This window comes from Hylobates moloch, unplaced genomic scaffold (assembly GCF_009828535.3).
Source record: "Hylobates moloch isolate HMO894 unplaced genomic scaffold, HMol_V3 SCAFFOLD_6, whole genome shotgun sequence".
NCBI lineage: Eukaryota > Metazoa > Chordata > Mammalia > Primates > Hylobatidae > Hylobates > Hylobates moloch.
In genome coordinates, this window is record NW_026652281.1 from 111484633 (window position 1) to 111506134 (window position 21502).

The 21502-nt window shown below is 40.4% G+C and overlaps 1 protein-coding gene across 3 annotated transcripts in view; it reads right to left on the reverse strand.

Moving 5' to 3' along the window:
• Positions 1-21502, reverse strand: part of CDKL3 (cyclin dependent kinase like 3) — a 141551-nt gene that overhangs the window by 91374 nt on the left and 28675 nt on the right. For all 3 annotated transcript variants that reach the window (XR_009214253.1, XM_032157918.2, XM_058441212.1), the window contains exons 5-6: positions 2740-2852; positions 488-627 (exon numbers count right to left, since the gene is read on the reverse strand). Coding sequence is in view for 2 of the 3 variants with exons in the window: in XM_032157918.2 (XP_032013809.2) it covers positions 488-627; positions 2740-2852 (253 nt within the window). In the remaining variant the exon portion in view is untranslated. The remainder of the gene's footprint in view (positions 1-487; positions 628-2739; positions 2853-21502) is intronic.

Sequence of the window (21502 nt, forward strand, 5' to 3'; positions counted from 1 at the left end):
ACAGTCTATGAATTTTAATTTCTCTGTACTAAAGACATAACTTTCTACAGATTACATTACTTTAGGAATCCTTTTGGAATTTCATTTAAGTAATAATTAAAAACTGTATTATAATTTATGCAAATTTCTCAAATATGAATTCTTAATTTCTCAACATACATGAACGGCCTGGGCACGGTGACTCACGCCTGAAATCCCAGCACTTTGGGAGGCCGAGGTGGGCGGATCACCTAAGCTCAGGAGTTCAAGACCAGCCGGGCCAACCATAGCCAACATGGTGAAACCCCGTCTCTACTAAAAATACAAAAATTAGCTGGGCATGGTGGTAGGCACCTATAATCCCAACTACTTGGGAGGCTGAGGCAGGAGAATCTCTTGACCTGGGAGGCAGAAGTTGCAGTGAGCCGAGATCACTCCACTGCACTCCAGCCTGGGCAACAAAGCAAAACTCTGTCTTCGGGGGGAGGAAAAAAAAAAAAGAACATACATGAGCTATATCTGCCAACAATCCATTAAGCTTTGGATATTTTTTTCTTGCATTTTTGGGGTGTTGAACTTGAGGAAGAACTACCCCAGTGAAAATGGGGCTCTTGGAAAAGATATTCTGCAAGTGAGGTGACAAATTGCCTGAAAAGAGAAAAAAAAATGTATATTTAAAAAACAGAGAAATTAGTCTATAATCAAAATAATCAAATTGCTATGTGATCTACATTAGATTACTAAAAACTGATACAAGGAAGAATGTCAGTTATGTCTTTTAATTTTTTGAAGTTGAATAAAAACTATCTGAATATGTCATAAAAAATTGAGGTTTCGTCAGTTATCTGCTGATAGCCCACAGGCAACGGAAGATGTAAAACCACCAGGTTTATTTGCTTTTCCCAAACTATAAGACATAATATGTAATGCTATCAGAAAATGCACATTCCAACTTTTATGCATTTCCATATCCAAATTATTTTACTATTAAGTGTTCATCAGCAAAATACATTGAAACCTTACTCAAAACAGCTAAAATATTAAAGGTATGTAGAAATCAAAATATTGCAAAAAAAGAAACAAGGCTAGAGAGTGTAGCAGAATGGAAAGAACTATAAATATGAGTGGAGGGAACTAAGTTCTAGCAGTTTTGCTATAACTAGTTCGGTGACCTTGGGTACATCTCTTCCTTTCTTGGGCTTGGATTTCTCATCTGTGAAATGATAAGATTAAACCCCACCATCTAAGGTTCCTTCTGATATTAATCTCTTAACCAGAACTTCTTAAAAGACACAAAAAAGTGAGGTGTCTTAAGGCTCTAAACTATTTCTTAAATCAGTAATTATCCAGATTTCACTGTTTTTAGAATTGTTCATAGTATCTTCCTCATAATCCTGTAATTACAAATTTATGCATATCTTCCCCACCACACAAAGAGCTTCTCAAGCTCCTCATTCAGGAATAATAAAAAACAAATCTTGGCCAGCCATGGTGGCTCACGCCTGTAATCCCAGCACTTTGGGAGGCCGAGGCGGGCAACATGGCAAAACCACAGCTGCACTAAAAATGCAAAAATTAGCCGGGCATGATGGCACGTGCCTGTAGTCCCAGCTACTCAGGAGGCTGAGGTGGGAGAATCACCTGAGCCCAGGAAGTCAAGGCTACAGTGAGCCATGATTGCACCACTGCACTCCAGCCCAGGTGACAAAGTGAGACCCTGTCTCAAAAAAATTAAAATTTAGCCAGCCATGGTGGCTCATGCCTGTATTCCGTATCGGAGGTGAGGGCAAAGAATGGGTGAACCTGGAGCAAGTTGCAGAGTGTGGCCCTGATCCCGCCTGGGTGATAGGGAGATCTCAAAATTAAAATTTAAAATTAAAAAAACCCACAAATCTTGAAATAGAACATTCAAGGCTAACCATCATAATGTTTTGGTGGCCAGAGCAGATCATCAAATAATTAAACTCTCATCAAACATATTCTTCTTTTTTTTTTTTTGAGGCAAAGTCATTCTGTTGCCCAGGCTGGAGTGCAGTGGTGTGATCTTGGCTCACTGCAACCTCTGCCTCCTGGGTTCAAGCGATTCTCATGCCTCAGCCTCCTGAGTAACTGGGATTACAGGCACTCGCCACCACACCTGGCTAATTTTTTTTGTATTTTTAGTAGAGATGGGGTTTCACTATGTTGGTCAGGTTGGTCTCCAACTCCTGATCTCAGGTGCTCCGCCTGCCTTGACCTCCCAAAGTGTAGGGATTACAGGCGTGAGCCACCATGCCTAGCCTTCATCAAATATGTTCTTGAATAAGTTATTTAGCTATCTGGCTGTCTATTACTGTTTTCTTTAAAAAGAAGGGTGGTTTCTGAGTAAATAATTACTTTTCTATTTCCAAGTGCTTTAAAAAAGCATCTGACTCAACTCTACTATTTAAAGTCCTTATATAGAGGTACAGATATTTGTAGAAGCCTAATTTAAAAACAACTTTTAGACAAATTAAAGTACATTCCTATTGTACTATTTTTCTTAGCATCAACCATCAACATATGGCTTAGCTATTTGCATCCTAGCAAAGAAAATATTATTTGCAAAAGCAGAGAATCTTCTGCCTTCTTTATCAGCCCAAGGAACCCATCTGCTGCCATCTATCAAAACAATATGCTTCCCTGTACTTACACAGAAAAGCTAAATTTGAAAATCAAGCAGAATTGATCTGGCAATATTTATTTTATACATGTAACTCATGCTATTTCAGTAATACCTACCCACTTTCAAAACAATTTTATGGAGTAAATCCAAATCAGAACTACTAGGAAGATAGGGATTTCCAGTGGCCATCTCAATGATCATACAGCCCAAAGCCCAGATATCCACAGGTCTGAAACAGATCAGGGAAAAAAAATCACTTTTTCATGTAGAAATTTATAAATATATTCTTAAAAATATGTTTAAAGAAGGCCAAGGCCAAAGAAACAAGTGGTATCATTTGTAAGTTTTGTTTTGTTTTTTTTTTTTTCGAGACAGAGTCTTGCTCTGTCACCCAGACTGGAGTGCAGTGCTGCAATCTCAGCTCACTGCAACCTCCGTCTCCCGGGTTCAAGCAATTCCCCTGCCTCAGCCTCCCAAGTAGCTGGGATTAGAGGCGTGTGCCACCATATCTGGCTAATTTTTGTATTTTTAGTAGAGATGGGGTTTCACCATGTTGGCCAGGCTGATCTCAAACTCCTGACCTTGTGATCTACCCGCCTCAGCCTCCCAAAGTGCTGGGATTACAGGTGTGAGCCACCGCGCCTGGCCCATTTGTAAGTTTTTATTGTAGATCATATACCAACTTTATAAGAATTGGTAATTGCTATATTGGTGAGGCTATAGGAAAGGAATAGTCCCAAGTACTCTTCTGGGAGTGTAAACTTATATGACTTCTTTGGAGGAAAAATTGGCAAAAGCCACCAAAATTTAAATTGTGTATATTTTTGATTGTACAATTTTATTCCTAGGAATTTATCCTAAGATATACTCACATGTGTGCACAAATATAAATTATATGAGAATTTCACTGCAGCACTGTTCGTAGAAGAAAAAGATTGGAAACAACCTAGACATCCACCTATAAGGGAATGGCTAAGAACATTTTTGTACAATCCCACAATAAAATATTATTCCTCTGTTAAAAATGATGAGGTCTGGCCGGGCATGGTGGCTCACGCCTGTAATCCCAGCACTTTGGGAGGCCGAGGCAGGCAGATCACAAGATCAGGAGTTCAAGACCAGCCTGACCAACATGGAGAAACCCCATCTCTACTAAAAATACAAAATTAGCCGGGCGTGGTGGCACATGCCTGTAATCCCAGCTACTCAGGAGGCTGAGGCAGGAAAATCACTTGAACCCAGGAGGTGGACATTGTGGTGGGCCGAGATCATGCCATTGCACTCTAGCCTGGGCAACAAGGACAAAACTCTGTCTCAAAAAAAAAAAAAAAAAAATTGATGAGGTAGGTCTATCTATATGTGCTGAAATGGAATGATCTCCAAGATACATTGTCAAGTGAAAAAAGCAACATTCATGAAAGAAATCAAAGATCTAAATAAATGGAGAGACATTCCATGTTCATTGATAGGAAGACTCAATATCGTCAAGATGTCAGTTCTTCCAAGCTTTATGTAGAGTCAATACAATCCCAATCAAAATCCCAGTAAATTAAAAATTGATAATTATGTGAGGTAACACACATATGTAAATTAGCCAAATTTAGTCATTTTACAATGTATATATATCTCAAAACATCATGCTGCACACAATAAATACATACAATTTAATCTGTAAATTTTTAAAAATCCTAGGAAACTGTTTTGTAGATATTGACAATTGATTGCAAAGTTTATATGGAGAGGCAATAGACCCAGAATAGCCAACACAATTTGAAAAAGAACAAAGACTGACGCTACTTGACTTCAAGATGTTTTATACAATAAGCAAAATAGTATGGTATTGGTGAAAGAATAGATAAATAGATCAAGGGAACAGAATAAAGAACCCAGAAATAGACTTGCACAAATATGCTCAACTGATTTTTGACAAAGGAACAGAGGCAATTGAATAATAATAATAAAAAAAGACAGTCTTTTCAACAAATAGTGCTGGAACATACAAAAAACTGAATCTAGACACAGACCTTATCCCTTTCACAAAAATTAACTCAAGATGGATGATAGACCTAAATATAAAATGCAAAACTGTAAAACCTCTAGACAATCACATAGGAAAAAATCTAGATGGCCTTAGGTTTGGTAATGAGTTTTTAGATGCAACACCAAAAGTATAATTCACAAAAGAAAAAATTGATAGGTAGAACTTCACTAAAACTAAAAATTTCTGCTCCATGAGATACTGTTAAGCAAATGAAAAGACAAGCCACAAACTGGGAGAAAATATTTTCAAAATAATAAAGAACTTGTATCCAAAATACATAAAACTCTTAAAATTCAACAATAGGAAAATAACCCAATTAAAAAATGGGCAAAATATATGGATACACATTTCACCAAAGAAAATAGACAGATGGCAAATAGGCATATTAACAGATGCCCAATATCATATGTCATCAGATAATTGCAAATTAAAACAACAATGAGATACCACTACACACCTATTAGAATGCCTAAAATCCAAAACATTGACAACATCAAATGCAGGTGAGGATGGCAAACAACAGGTACTCTCATTCACTGCTGGTAGAAACACAAAATTATACAGTCACTTTGGAGGACAATTTGACAGCTTCTTACAAAGCTAAACATAGTCTTACCATACGACCCAGCAATTGCTCTCCTTGGGATTTACCCAAGTGAATAGGACACTTCTGTCCACACAAAAACTTGGACACGAATGCTTATAACAGCTTGCTTCATAATTGCCAACACATGGAAGCAATAAAGATGTCCTTCAATAGGTGAGTGGATAAACAAACTGGTACATACATACAATGGAATATTATTTAGCAATAAAAGAGAAGTGAGCTGTCAAGACACCCCAAAAAAAGGAGGAACCTTAAATATATATTGCTAGGTCAAAGAAGCCAGTCTGAAAAGGCTACATACTATGTGATTCCAACTATATGATATTCTGGAAAAGCCTAAAGTATAGTAACAGTAAAAAGACCAATGACTGCCAGGAGTTCCGGGAGAGGGACGGAAGAATAAAAATGAAACACAGAAGATTTTTAGGACCATAAAATTATTCTGTATGATACTATAATGATGGATGCATGACATTATACATTTATCAAAACCCAGGAAATATAACACAGAGTAAACTCTAAACTATGGAATTTAGTTAATAATGTATCAATATTGGTACATCAATTGTAACAAATGTACCACACTAATACAAGATGTTAGTAATAGAGAAATGTGTGGAGTAGGGTGGAAGGGACATAAGGAAACTACACTTTCTGTTCAATTCTTCTGGAGCCTAAAACTGGTCTAAAAATTAAAGTCTCTGAATATAAACAAATAAAAAGTGGCAGGGCTTGGTGGCTCATGCCTGTAGTCCCAGCTACTTTGGAGGCTGAGACAGGAGGATCACTTGAGCCTGGGAAATCAAGGCTGCAGTGAGCCATGAGTATTCCACTGTACTCATCTACACCTGTGAGACAGAGTGAGACACTGTCTCATAAGTAAATAAGGAAGAGTGGGGAGGGAAACCAAGATTCTATACTATGTATATAGTATGCTCCTATTTCTGTTCAAAAGGAAGGAGATGGAGAAGTATGTGTATGTATGCGTGTATATTGCTAGATAATGACCTAAGAAATAAAGGTGTTAATTATAGTACATACAGTTTTTCAGATCTACATTATAACCATTGATGATATCATAGTAACTTATAAGCTTGCTTATTTCACAAGTTTTAAGAATTTAATGAATATTAGTAAGTTTTAGTGAGAATAAATAAAATTAAGACCAAGTTTTGGATCTTTTGGTGAATACCCATATGTGTATGTTCAGCTTTAATTGTTATTTAATAACGGTTTTCCAGAGATATTGTACAAGTTTACATTTCCCCACCATTGTTATGTAAGTTCTAACTGCTCCACTTACATTGGTATTTACTGTCTTTTTTTCAATTTAACCATTCTGGTGGTTATATAGTGGTACTACCTTGTGATATAAGTTTGCATCTTTCTGATGACTAATAAAGGTATGACCTTTCACATTTAAAAAAAAACTCTCAAGCTTTAAGTTAATTGTTATTATTATTATTTATTATTATTATCATTTTTGAGATGGAGTCTCGCTCTGTTGCCCAGGCTGGAGTGCAGTGGCACAATCTCGGCTCACTGCAAACTCCGCCTCCTGGGTTCATGCCATTCTCCTGCCTCAGCCTCCCGAGTAGCTGGGACTACAGGTGCCCGCCACCACGCCCGGCTTTTTTTTTGTATTTTTAGCAGAGACGGGGTTTCACCGTGTTAGCCAGGATGGTCTTGATCTCCTGACCTCATGATCCGCCCACCTCGGCCTCCCAAAGTGCTGGGATTACAGGCGTGAGCCACCGCGCCCAGCCAAAGGTAATTATTTTTAAGTACTCTCTCCACAGAATGCAATTTCTATGCACCTCCTCCACTACCAAAAGAGACACTAAAAACATTCCTACACAAAGCAGTTCACTTTTCCTCAGCTTGACCTGAAATTTCATGGTACAATTTAGTAAGGCAAGCCATTATCTGCAGAAATTTAAAGCATTATCTAGGCAGGCCTTTCAAAGAGCAATAGAAGACAGACCATGTCTAGTTAATTATCATTGCCGCAGTAATCTTAAAGGGATCCCCTATTTTCTGAAATACGAGCAAGTCCTAGTTAGCTATAGAGAAAACCTCTCCTCTTCAACCACAACATTTTGCAGAAAAAGAGCTGTCCAATAGAAAAAACGAAAACAAAATTAACCTACTAAGGAAAGTAAAAGTATTAGACTCAAGCCTTGATCAGGAAAAGTAGATCCAAAAAAGCTCAGGTCTAACATGTAGGGGTAAGGGAGGATTAAAAAAAACAAACAGAGGTATGAACTTCTAGCATGACAGAGTGAAGAGATGAGCTGACCTACTCTCTTATTAGTTTATCACTGAAACTAGTAAATTTTTTTTTTTTTAAGATGGAGTTTCGCTCTTGTTGCCCAGGCTGGAGTGCAATGGCGCAGTCTCAGCTCACTGCAACCTCCGCCTCCTGGGTTCAAGCGATTCTCCTACCTCAGAATTATTTTTTTAAACACAAATACTTAAAGCGTGTGTGTGTGTGTGTGTGTGTGTATATATATATACATATACACACACATACACATAGTCCTTATAGTCCTGAGGCTAAGCATAAAATGAAGATTTATTTATCCTCTAAAAACTACGCAATTCAGTATAAGAAAGATGAGTCTGTGGTACTTGAACCAAGACAACTTTTTCCTTCCCCACTCTCTGCCTGGTGAGGCAAAGACTCTACTCTAGGGCTCCCTCTTCCTCCAGCTCCCAGTTGAAAAGCTTTCTTCCCAGGAGGAGTGGAACTTCACCATTTCTCATAATTCTCCCAGCTGCCTGTTGCTGAGGCTAAGTCCTGGGTGATTAGTGTCAAGAGGAGGGAGACACTCTTCCAACCAGCCCCTGTTCATGGAACAATGGTTCTACCTTGAATGCAGTGCAGAGAATACTGGGGCCCAAATTGCACTTGCCTCACCCATAAGGCAGAGGTTTCATGCCAGGAGAAGCAAGCTGAGGGGACCCCAGGTTGCTGCTCTCCATATCTCACTAAGTAGTCAGCTCTTAAGAGCAACAGTATAACTTAGAGAGAAAATTTTCATGAACTCAACCCAGATCCAGAAACTGGGCTCAAGAGATTTTGCCTGGGGGAAGAAGCAAGCCATAAATTAGATGGCTCCTAATCCCTTTCAAAGGAATTGACATCATTTGCAACACAGTGCAGAGAAGTTCCAGCCTAAAGGTATTCTCAACCACAATACAGAATGTGGTGAAAGACAACTGAGTGGAGATTGATCAATTTAATGAACCTGCAGTCTAGAGTATAGGCCAGCTAGCTTGTGGGAAAGAACCATGGAATAACACAGTTAGGAGATGCTTTCCTGGGGCCAGGACAAATATTAAATATTGAGCACAGAAACCACTCCTTCAAAGGAGCCACAATTTGATTGGAACAGTTTGCAGAGCTATTCAAGCCCCAAGGCAATGTTGAAAATAATAGAGCAAAAAGCTATCAATGAGTGGAGTTTAACAGCTAGGAGTAGCCAGGGAAAGAAAGGAAGATAACTCTATCAATACTACTGTCATCTCAGAGTGACTGTGGGCCTACCCAAAGCTGTGCCTCCCTGAGGAGCAACTAAAGAGGTTTAATATTGTGTATGTGGGTGGCGGGGTTGGGGGTATTGGCTCCATGAAAATAATTTAGCCAGTCGCCATGATACAAACAAGCAAATAACAGTAACAAGTCCCAGAAGGAGGGGTCCCATACCCAGAGTTCTCACAATATGTTATCTAAAATGTTCAAGTTCCAACAAAAATTACACAGCATGCAAAGAAATCTATGAGAGATGACCCACACATCAGAAAAACCGCAGGCAACCCAAACTACCTATAAGAGTAACTACATGTTGGATTTGGCAGAAAAATATTTCAAAATAACAGTTATGAATATGTTCACAGAACTAGAGGAAAGCATGATTAAAGAAGTAAAGAAAGGTATAATGACAGTGTCACATCAAATATTAATAGAGAATATCAATCAAGAGATATAAATTATATGTATGTATGTATAAAGAAAAACCAAGTGGAAACTCTGGAGTTGAAAAGTACAATAACTGAAATTTAAAAATTCACAAGAGGAAATCAACAGTAGATTTAAACAGGCAGAAAAAATAATTCATGAACTTGAAGACAAGACCAATAGAAATTATGTAAGCCGAAGGATAGAAGGTAAAACGAATGAAAAAAATAACAGAGCCTCAGAGAAATGTGAAACACCAAAATATGTATACTGGGAATATAAAAATGAGTGGGGAGAATAGAAAAATATTTTATAAAATAATGGAGGAAAACTGCCCACATTTATTGCAAAACAATAATCCACAAATATGGGAAGCTCAACAAACTCCAAGAACAATAAGCACAAAGAGATCCACAAACTAACACATCATACAAAATGAAAATCTTGAAAGCAGCATGAGAAAAACAAATCATCACTTACAAGAGAACTTTGGTAAGATTAACAACAGGCTTCTTAATAGAAACAATGAAGACCAGCAGGTAGTGGTACAACAATTAAAAGTGCTCAAAAAAGACCTCTCAACAAAAACGCCTATATCTAGCAAAGATATCTTTCAAAAATGAAGGTGAAATTAAGACTTTCCAAAATAAACAAAAACTGAGAGAATTTGTTGCTAACCAATCCACCTCACAAGAAATACTGAAGGAAGTTCTTAAGACTGAAAGCAAGTGACCCCAGACAGTAATTCAAATCCACAGGAAGGGCAGGTACAGTTCCTCATACCTGTAATCCCAGCACATTTGAGGGCTGAGGTGGGAAGATTGCTTAAGACCAGGAGTTCGAGACCAGCATAGGCAATATAGTGAGACTTTGTCACAAAAAAATAAATTAGCTGGGTGTGGTGGCACATGCCTGTAGTCCCAACTATTTGGGAGGCTGAAGCAGGAGGATTGATTGAGCCCAGAAGGTTGAGGCTGCAGTGAGTCACGATCACTCCACTGCACTCCAGCCTGGGTGACAGAGTGAGATCCTGTCTCAAAAAAATGAAAAATTCACATGAAAAAACAAAGAGCACTGGTAAAGGTAATTATGTAATTACAAAAGGCAATACAAATGCATAATTTTCTCTTCTGTTAATTAATTTTATTTAATTTTTTTATTTTTTTTTTGAGATGGAGTCAAGCTCTGTCACCTAGGCTGGAGTGCAGTGGCGCAATCTCAGCTCACTGCAAGCTCCGCCTCCTGGGTTCACGCCATTCTCCTGCCTCAGCCTCCAGAGTAGCTGGGATTATAGGCGCCCACCACTACGCCCGGCTAATTTTTTGTATTTTTAGTAGAGACAGGGTTTCACCATGTTAGCCAGGATGGTCTTGATCTCCTGACCTCATGATCTGCCCACCTCGGCCTCCCAAAGTGCTGGGATTACAGGCGTCAGCCACCACGCTGTTAATTAATTTTAAAAAGCAATTATACGAGGGGACTTCAAAAAGTTCATGATAATCGAATTAAAAGATAAAAATTAAAATATAAGCTTTATTCTCATTAGCCGGGCATGGTGGCACACACCTGTAATCCCAGCTATTTGGGAGGCTGAGGCAGGAGAATCGCTTGAGTCTGGAAGGTGGAGATTGCAGTGAGGTGAGATCATGCCACTGCACTCCAGTCTGGGCAACAGAGTGAGACCCTGTCTCAAAAAAAAAAATTAATAATAATAATAATGATACTCTTAAGAAAAAATAACATAAACTTTATTCTCAGTGTGAGATCCATAAGGTTCAAGATACTTTTGTAAGCAGTGATACGAGCCATTTAGTATGTCCCTGAAGAACTGAGTGTCTTGGGAATTTAACCACGTCAATGTAGTCCTTTTTACATTATTAACTGAAGAAAAATGGGGTGCCCTTTATAGATTTTTTAAGATTAGGAAAAAAAAAGAATGAGGAGGAACTAAATCAGGACTTTAAGGCAGATGCCTAATAATTTCCCACCAAAATGTTTGTAAAATTGCCCTTGTTTGATGAGAGGAATGAGCTGGAGCATGGTCATGGTGGAGAAGGACAGTCTGGTGAAGCTTTCCCAGACGTTTATTTTGCTAAATCTTTGGCTCACTTTCGGCCAGGTGCAGTGGCTCATGCCTGTAATCTCAACACTTTGGTAGACCAAGGCAGGCAGAGTGCTTGAGCTCAGGAGTTCGAGACCAGCCTGGACAACGTGGTGAAACCCCATCTCTACAAAAAATACAAAATGTAGCTGGGCATGGTGGCACATACCTGTAGTCCCAGCTACTCGGGAGGCTGAGGTGGGAGGATTGCTTGAGCCCAGGAAACAGAGGTTGCAGTGAGCCAAGTTCCCACAACTGCACTCCACTCTGGGTGACAGAGCCAGACCCTGTCTGAAAGAAAAAAAAAAAAAAAAGCTTTGGCTAACTTTCTCGAAACACTCTCACAAGAAGCAGATACTATCATTCTCTGGCCATCCAGAAAGTCAACAAGCAAAATGCCTTGAGCATCCCAAAAAAACTGTTGCCATGACCTTTGGTCTTGCCCGGTCTCTTTTGCTTTGACCAGCCCACTTTTACCTCTTGGTAGCCAGTGCTTTGTCTTCAGGATAATATTAGTAAAGCCAGGTTTCATCATCTGTCACAATTTTTCAAAGAAATGCTTCAGGATCTTGATGCCACCTGTTTAAAATTTCCATTGAAAGTTCTGCTCTCAGGCTGGGCGCAGTGGCTCACGCTTGTAATCCCAGCACTTTGGGAGGCCGAGGCGGGCGGATCACGAGGTCAGGAGATCGAGACCACGGTGAAACCCCGTCTCTACTAAAAATACAAAAAATTAGCCAGGGGTGGTGGCGGGCGCCTGTAGTCCCAGCTATTCGGAGAGGCTGAGGCAGGAGAACGGCGTGAACCCGGGAGGCGGAGCTTGTAGTGAGCTGAGATCACACCACTGCACTCCAGCCTGGGCGACAGAGCAAGACTCCGTCTCAAAAAAAAAAAAAGAAGAAAGTTCTGTTCTCATCTGCAGCTGATCTGGGTGCAACAGTTTTGGCACCCATCAAGTGGAAAGTTTTCTCAATTTTAATTTTGCAGTCAGAATTGTGTAAGCTGAACCAACTGAGATGTCTATACTGTTGGCTACTGTTTCTACTATTAATCATCCTTCAGTTAGGGCAATCATCCTCTTCAATTAGGGCATGAACAAGATAAATGTTTTCCTCACAAATTGATGTGAATGGTCTGCTGCTGCAGGCTTCATTTTTAACATCATTTCCTCCTTTCTTTTTTCAATTTTATTTATTTTTTTAATTACTATACTTTAAGTTCTAGGGTACATGTGCACAACGTGCAGGTTTGTTACATAGGTATACGTGTGCCATGTTGGTTTGCTGTACCCATCAACTCGTCATTTGCATTAGGTATTTCTCCTAATGCTATCCCTCCCCCGGACCCCCACCCCCCAACAGGCCCCAGTGTGCCATGTTCCCCTCCCTGTGTCCATGGGTTCTCATTGTTCAGCTCCCACTTATGAGAACATGTGGTGTTTGGTTTTCTGTCCTTGTGATATTTTGCTGAGAATGATGGTTTCCAGCTTCATTCATGTCCCTGCAAAGGACATGAATTCGTCCTTTTTTTATGGTTAGATAATATTCCATGGTGTATATGTGCCACATTTTCTTTATCCAGTCTATTATTGATGGACATTTGGATTGGTTCCAAGTCTTTGCTATTGTGAATAGTGCGGCAATAAACATACGTGTGCATGTGTCTTTATAGTAACATGACTTATAATCCTTTGGGTATATACCCAGTAACGGGATTGCTGGGTCAAATGGTATTTCTAGTTCTCAATCCTTGAGGAATTGCCACACTGTCTTCCACAAAGGTTGAACTAATTTACACTTCCAGTGTAAAAGTGTCCCTATTTCTCCACATCCTCTCCAGCATCTGTTGTTTCCTGACTTTTTAATGATTGCCATTCGAACTGGCATGAGATGGTATCTCATTGTGGTTTTGATTTGCATTTCTCTGATGACCAGTGATGATGAGCATTTTTAAATATGTCTGTTGGCTGCATAAATGTCTTCTTTTGAGAAGTGTCTGTTCATATCCTTTGCCCACTTTTTGATGCAGTTGTTTTTTTCTTGTAAATTTGTTTAAGTTCTTTGTAGATTCTGGATATTAGCCCTTTGTCAGATAGACAGATTGCAAAAATTTTCTCACATTCTGTAGGTTGCCTGTTCACTCTGACGATAGTTTCTTTTGCTGTGCAGAAGCTCTCTAGTTTAATTAGATCTCATTTGTCTATTTTGGCTTTTGTTGCCATTGCTTTTGGTGTTTTAGTCATGAAGTCTTTGCCCATGCCTATGTCCTGAATGGTATTGCCTAGGTTTTCTTTTAGGGTTTTTATGGTTTTAGGTCTTACATTTAAGTCTTTAATCCATCTTGAGTTAACTTTTATGTAAGGTGAAAGGAAGGGATCCAGTTTCAGCTTTCTACATATGGCTAACCAGTTTTCCCAGCACCATTTATTAAATAGGGAATCCTTTCCCCATTCCTTGCTTTTGTCAGGTTTGTCAAAGATCAGATGGTTGTAGATGTGTGCTGTTATTTCTGAGGCCTCTGTTCTGTTCCATTGGTCTATGTATCTGTTTTGGTACCAGTATCATGCTGTTTTGATTACTGTAGCCTTGTAGTATGGTTTGAAGTCAGGTAGCGTGATGCCTCCAGCTTTGTTCTTTTTGTTTGTTTGTTTGTTTGTTTGTTTGTTTTTTTGAGACGGAGTCTCGCTCTATCGCCCAGGCTGGAGTGCAGTGGCGCAATCTCGGCTCACTGCAAGCTCCGCCTCCCGGGTTCACGCCATTCTCCTGCCTCAGCCTCTCCGAGTAGCTGGGACTACAGGCGCCCGCCACCACGCCCGGCTAATTTTTTGTATTTTTAGTAGAGACGGGGTTTCACCGTGGTCTCGATCTCCCGACCTCGTGATCCGCCCGCCTCAGCCTCCCAAAGTGCTGGGATTACAAGCGTGAGCCACCGCGCCCGGCCCAGCTTTGTTCTTTTTGCTTAGGATTGTCTTGGCTATGCGGGCTCTTTTTTGGTTCCATATGAACTTTAAAGTAGTTTTTTCCAATTCTGTGAAGAAAGCCAGTGGTAGCTTTTTGGGGATAGCATTGAATCTATAAATTACCTTGGCCAGTATGGCCATTTTCACGATATTGATTTTTCCTATCCATGGGCATGGAATGTTCTTCCATTTGTTTGTGTCCTCTCTTATTCCCTTGAGCAGTGGTTTGTAGTTCTCCTTGAAGAGGTCCTTCACATCCCTTGTAAGTTGGATTCCTAGGTATTTTATTCTGTTTGTAGTACTTGTGAATGGGAGTTCACTCATGATTTGGCTCTCCGTTTGTCTGTTCTTGGTGTATAGAAATGCTTGTGATTTTTGCAGAAATGCTTGTGACTTTTGCCCATTGATTTTGTATCCTGAGACTTTGCTGCAGTTGCTTATAGCTTAAGGAGATTCTGGGCTGAGACGATGGGGTTTTCTAAATGTACAATCATGTCATCTGCAAACAGAGACAATTTGACTCCCTCTTTTCCTAATTGAATACCCTTTATTTCTTCCTCTTGCCTGATTGCCCTGGCCAGAACTTCCAATACTGTGTTGAATAGGAGTGGTGAGAGAGGACATCCTTGTCCTGCGCCAGTTTTCAAAGGGAATGCTTCCAGTTTTCGCCCATTCAGTATGATATTGGCTGTGGGTTTGTCATAAATAGCTTTTATTATTTTGAGATACATTCCATCAATACCTAGTTTATTCAGAGTTTTTAGCATGAAATGCTGTTGAATTTTGTCGAAGGCCTTTTCTGCATCTATTGAGATAATCATGTGGTTTTTGTCATTGGTTCTGTTTATGTGATGGATTACGTTTCTTGATTTGTGTATGTTGAACCAGCCTTGCATCCCAGGGATGAAGCCGACTTGATCGTGGTGGATAAGCTTTTTGATGTGCGGCTGGATTTTGGTTTGCCAGTATTTTATTGAGGATTTTTGCATCAATGTTCACCATTGATATTGGCCTAAAATTCTGTTTTGTTGTGTTTCTGCCAGGCTTTTGTATCATGATGATGCTGGCCTCATAAAATGAATTAGGGAGGATTCCCTCTTTTTCTATTGATTGGAATAGTTTCAGAAGGAATGGTACCAGCTCCTCTTTGTACCTCTGGTAGAATTTGGCTGTGAATCCATTTGGTCCTGGACTTTTTTCGGTTGGTAGGCAAGTAGGGTTTGGAGTGGACCTCCAGCAAACTCCAACAGACCTGCAGCTGAGGGGCCTCTCTGTTAGAAGGAAAACTAACAAACAGAAAGGAATAGCATTGACATCAACAAAAGGACATCCACACCAAACCGCATCCATAGGTCACCAACATCAAAGACCAAAGGTAGATAAAACCATAAAGATGGGGAGAAACCAGAGCAGAAAGGCTGAAAATTCCAAAAACCAGAATGCCTCTTCTCCTCCAAAGGAACACAACTCCTCACCAGCAAGGGAACAAAACTGGACGGAGAATGAGTTTGACAAGTTTACAGAAGTAGGCTTCAGAAGGGCGGTAATAACAAAATTCTCTGAGCTAAAGGAGCATGTTCTAACCCATCACAAGGAAGCTAAAAACCTTGAAAAAAGGTTAGACGAATGGCTGACTAGAATAACCAGTATAGAGAGGAGCTTAAATGACCTGATGGAGCTGAAAACCACAGTACGAGAACTTCATGAAGCATACACAAGCTTCAGTAGCTGATTTGATCAAGTGGAAGAAAGGATATCAGCGATTGAAGATCAAATTAATGAGATAAAGCAAGAAGACAAGATTAGAGAAAAAAGAGTGAAAAGAAATGAACAAAGCCTCCAAGAAATATGGGACTATGTGAAAAGACCAAATCTACGTTTGATTGGTGTACCTGAAAATGACAGGGAGAATGGAACCAAGTTAGAAAACACTCTTCAGGATATTATCCAGGAAAACTTCCCCAACCTAGCAAGGCAGGCCAACATTCAAATTTGGAAATACAGAGAACACCACAAAGATACCCCTTGAGAAGAGCAACCCCAAGACACATAATTGTCAGATTCACCAAGGTTGAAATGAAGGAAAATTATTGCTGCCTGATCCTTCCTCTGGAAGTTTTGTCCCACAGGGGCACCTGCCTGTATGAAGTGTCTGAAGGCCCCTACTGGGAGGTGTCGCCCAGTCAGGCTACACAGGGGTCAGGGACCCACTTCAGGAGGCAGTCTGTCTGATATCGGAGCTCAGACGCCGTGCTGGCAGAACCACTGCTCTCTTCAGAGCTGTCAGGGAGGGACGTTTAAGTCTGCAGAAGCTGTCTGCTGCCTTTTATTCAGATATGCCCTGCCTCTGGAGGTGGAATCCAGAGAGGCAGTAGTCCTTGCTGAGCCGCGATGAGCTCTGCCCAGTTAGAATTTCCCTGCCACTTTGTTTACTCTGTGAGCATAGAACCACCTAGTCAAGCCTCAGAAATGGTGGACGCCCCTCCCCCCACCAAGCTCCAGTGTCCCAGGTCGATCTCAGACTACTGCACTAGCAGCAAGCAAGGCTCCATGGGCATGGGACCTGCCAAGCCAGGCACGGGAGAGAATCTCCTGGTCTGACAGTTGCGAACACCATGGGGAAAGCACAGTATTTGGGTAGGAGTGTAATGTTCCTCCAGGTACAGTCACTCATGGCTTCCCTTGGCTAGGAAAGGGAAATCCCTGACCCCTTGCACTTCCTGGGTGAGGCGATGCCCCTCCCTGCTTCAGCTTGCCCTCTGTGGGCTGCACCCACTGTCCAACCAGTCCCAGTGAGATGAACCAGGTACCTCAGTTGGAAATGCAGAAATCACCCATCTTCTGCGTCAATCTTGCTGGGAGCTGTAGACCGGAGATATTCCTATGCAGCCTTCTTGGTGTTTTCTCACCATTTCCTCCTTTCTTTTTTTTTTTTTTTTTTTTGAGACGGAGTCTCGCTCTGTCGCCCAGGCTGGAGTGCAGTGGCACAATCTTGGCTCACTGCAAGCTCCGCCTCCCAGGTTCAAGCCATTCTCCTGCCTCAGCCTCCCGAGTAGCTTGGACTACAGGCGCCCGCCACCGCGCCCGGCTAATTTTTTGTATTTTTAATAGAGACGGGGTTTCACCGTGTTAACCAGGATGGTCTCGATCTCCTGACCTCGTGATCCACCCGCCTCGGCCTCCCAAAGTGCTGGGATTATGGGCGTGAGCCACCATGCCCGGCCTCCTCCTTTCTTAAAACAAGTTATCCAGCCAGGCGCGGTGGCTCAAGCCTGTAATCCTAGCACTTTGGGAGGCCGAGGTGGGTGGATCACGAGGTCAGGAGTTCAAGACCATCCTGGCCAACATAGTGAAACCCTGTCTCTACTAAAAACCTAAAAAAATTAGCAGGGCATGGTGGCAGGCGCCTGTAGTCCCAGCTACTCCAGAAGCTGAGGCAGGAGAATGGCGTGAACCCGGGAGGCGGAGCTTGCAGTGAGCTGAGATGGTGCCACTGCACTCCAGCCTGGGGGACAGAGCCAGACTCTGTCTCAAAACACAAACAAACAAACAAACAAACAAGTTATCCATTTGTAAGCTGCTAGTTTCTTTGGGGGCATTGTCTCCATAAACTTTTCATAAAGCCAAGCCTGTAATCCCAGCACTTTGGGAGGCTGTTGCAGTAGGATTGCTTGAGCCCAGGAATTTGAGACCAGCTTTACCAACACTGCGAGACCTTGTTTCTATATTAAAATTTTTTTTTAAAGTTTTAAAAATTGGGAAAAAACAGAACTTTTCATAAAGCATCAATGCTTTCACCATTCTTCCACGCAAGCTTCATCATGAATTTGATGCTTGTTCTTGCTTCAATTTTAGCAGAATTCATATTGTTTTGATAGAGGCTCTTTTCCAACTGATATATTATCCCTCCTAATGCCTCAAACTAGACCCTATTCAGACATGTTATAACAAGTTGGTGTGAGTTTATTTTGGTGCAAAAAAAAGTTAAAGCCATGCACAGTTTTTTCATAATATGCATTTCCATGAACTTTTTGAAGACCCCTCATACAAAATAATATGCAAGCCATTAGAGCTGCCTCTACCTAGGGAAAAGATAATATGCATGCAATACATTGTTGGGCCTATAACATTACAAATGTAGTATGTGTAATATATTTGCCAATGACATCAAAAAGGAAGTGAGAGGGAGCAAAACTACATTGAGTTTAGAGAAATTACTATAAAGAAAAAGTAATAATGGTTTGTAACATTATTAGATGTAATATGTACAACAAATACACCACACAAAGATGGAAAAGGGAATAGAATGACATAAGAATAACTTTTCTATACCTGTATCACTGGAATTAAACTAATATAAATAGGAACTTATCAGTTGATTCTGATAAGGTGTAAACCTTAGAGCAACCACTAAAAAGGAAAAAAGGAACAACCCTCAAAAATATAGTAAAGGACAGGTGCAGTGGCTCACACCTGTAATCCCAGCATTTTGGGAGGCCAAGGCAGGAGAATCACTTGAGGCCAGGAGTTCGAGACCAGCCTGGCCAATATGGTGAACCTCCATCTCTGCTAAAAAAAAAAAAATACAAAAATTAGCCAGGCTTGGTGGCACACACCTGAAATCTCAGCTACTCAGGAGGCTGAGGCAGGAGAATCACTTGAACCCAGGAGGCAGAGGTTTCAGTGAGCCAAGATTGCCCTGCTGCACTCCAGCCTGGGTGACAGAGCGAGACTCTGTCTCAAAACACACACACACAAACACACACACACACACACACACACACAAAGATAGTAAAAAAAATTATTAAAGAAATTAAAATAATTAGGAAATAATCATTTAATGCAAAATAATGCAGCAAAGGAGGAACAAGAAAACAACGTGAGACAAACACAAAAAACTAAAATGGCAGATGTAATTACAACTATGTCAATAATAACATTAAACGTGGGCGGGCACGGTAGCTCACACCTGTAATCCCAGAGCTTTGGTAGGCCTAGGTGGGTGGATCACTTGAGGTCAGGAATTTGAGACCAGCCTGGCCAACATGGTGAAACACCATCTCTACTAAAAATACAAAAATTAGCCGGGCATGGTGGTGGATGCCTGTAATCCCAGCTGCTCAGGAGGCTGAGGAAGGAAGAACTGCTTGAACCCGGAGGCAGAAGTTGTAGTGAGCCAAGATCGTGCCACCGCACTCCAGCCTGGGTGACAGTGAGACTCTGTCTCACAAAAAATAAATAAATAAAAAATAATAATAATGGCATTAAACGTTAACAGATTAACCAATCCAGCAAAAAGCAGAGACTGTCAGCCTGGAGGGGGAAGAAAAAAACCTCATGATCTAACTATATGTTGTTTAGGCAAGATATACTTTATATTCAATATACAAACATTATAAGTAAAGGTTGTGAAAAAGATATATTATGCAAATAACAATCACAAGAAAACTAAAAAGACTGCCCTAATATAAGACAAAATAGACTTTTAACAAAAAAAATGCTACTAGAGATGAAGAGGGAAATTTCATAATGATAAAGGGGGAAATTTATCAGAAAACTATAATAATGATAAGCATGTCTAAACCAATTAGAAAATCAAGAAGAGAAAATATGAACAACATGATAAACAAATTAGACCTAATATCTTTAGAACACTTTACAGAACAACAATAGAATATACATTTATATATTGTTCTCAAGTCACATGGAACATTCTCCAGGATAGCCCATGTGCTGGACCATAAATAAACCTCAGTAAATTTAAAAGGGCAGAAATTACACAAAGTATATTCTCTTATTACAATGGAATAAAATAGATATTAATTGCAGGAAAAATTTTGGAAATGTACAAATATATGGATATTAAACTACATTCAATGAAATAACCAATGGGTACAAGGTGAAATCAAAAGGGAAATCAGAAAATACTTTGAGACTGGGCACAGTAGCTCATGCCTTTAATCTCAAAACTATGGGAAGCAGAGGTAGGAGGATCACTTGAGTACAGGAGTTTGAGACCAGCCTGGGTAACACAGTGAGACCTCGTCTCTGCAAAAAGATGAACAAAATTAGCCAAGCATGAGGGCACACACCTGTAGTCTCAGCCACTCGGGAGGCTGAGGTGGGAGGATCACTTAAGCTGGGGAAGTCAAGGCTGCAGTGATCCGAGATCACACCACTGCATTCCAGCCTGAGCAACAGAGCAAGATCCTGTCTCAAAAAAAAAAAAAAGAAAAAGAAAATCCTTTGAGACTAATGAAAATGAAGACACAACATACCAGCATTTGTGGGATGCAGTAAAGCAGAGAGGGAAATGTATAGCTGTAATGCCTATATGAAGAAAGATATCAAATCAGTAACCTAACCTTCCACCTTAAGACACTGGAAAAAGAAGGGCAAACTAAACCAAGCAAACAAAAAGAAGGAAATATTTAAAAAGCAAAAGTTCATTAAATAGAGAATAAGAAAACAGAGAAAATCAATGAAACCAAAAGCTATTTTTTTGTAAATCAACAAAATTGAAAAACATTTAGTTAGAATGACCAATAACAAAAGAGAGAAAACTCAAATTATTAGAATCAGAAATGAAAGAGGTGACATTACTACTGACTTTACAGAAATTAAAAGGATTATAAAGGAATAAATAATTGTTTGCCAACAGATTAGATAACTTAGATTAAATCAATAGTTTCCCAGAAAAACACAAACTACTGAAACTGGCTCAATAAAAAATAGACAATCTCAATAAACTTTTAACAAGTGAAAAGACTGAATTCATGATTTTTTTAAAAAAACTACCCGCAAAGAAAAGCCCAGGCCTAGATGATGTCACTACTGAATTCTATCATTCAAAGAAGAATTAATACCAAGTCTTCACAAACTCTTTCAAAAAACAGAAGGAACTCATCCCATCTCTTTTTTTTTTTTTTTTTTTTTTTGAGACGGAGTCTCGCTCTGTCGCCCAGGCTGGAGTGCAGTGGCGCGATCTCGGCTCACTGCAAGCTACGCCTCCCGGGTTCACGCCATTCTCCTGCCTCAGCCTCTCCGAGTAGCTGGGACTACAGGCGCTCACCACCACGCCTGGCTAATTTTTTGTATTTTTAGTAGAGACAGGGTTTCACTGTGGTCTCGATCTCCTGACCTCGTGATCCGCCCGCCTCGGCCTCCCAAAGTGCTGGGATTACAAGCGTGAGCCACCGCGCCTGGCCCC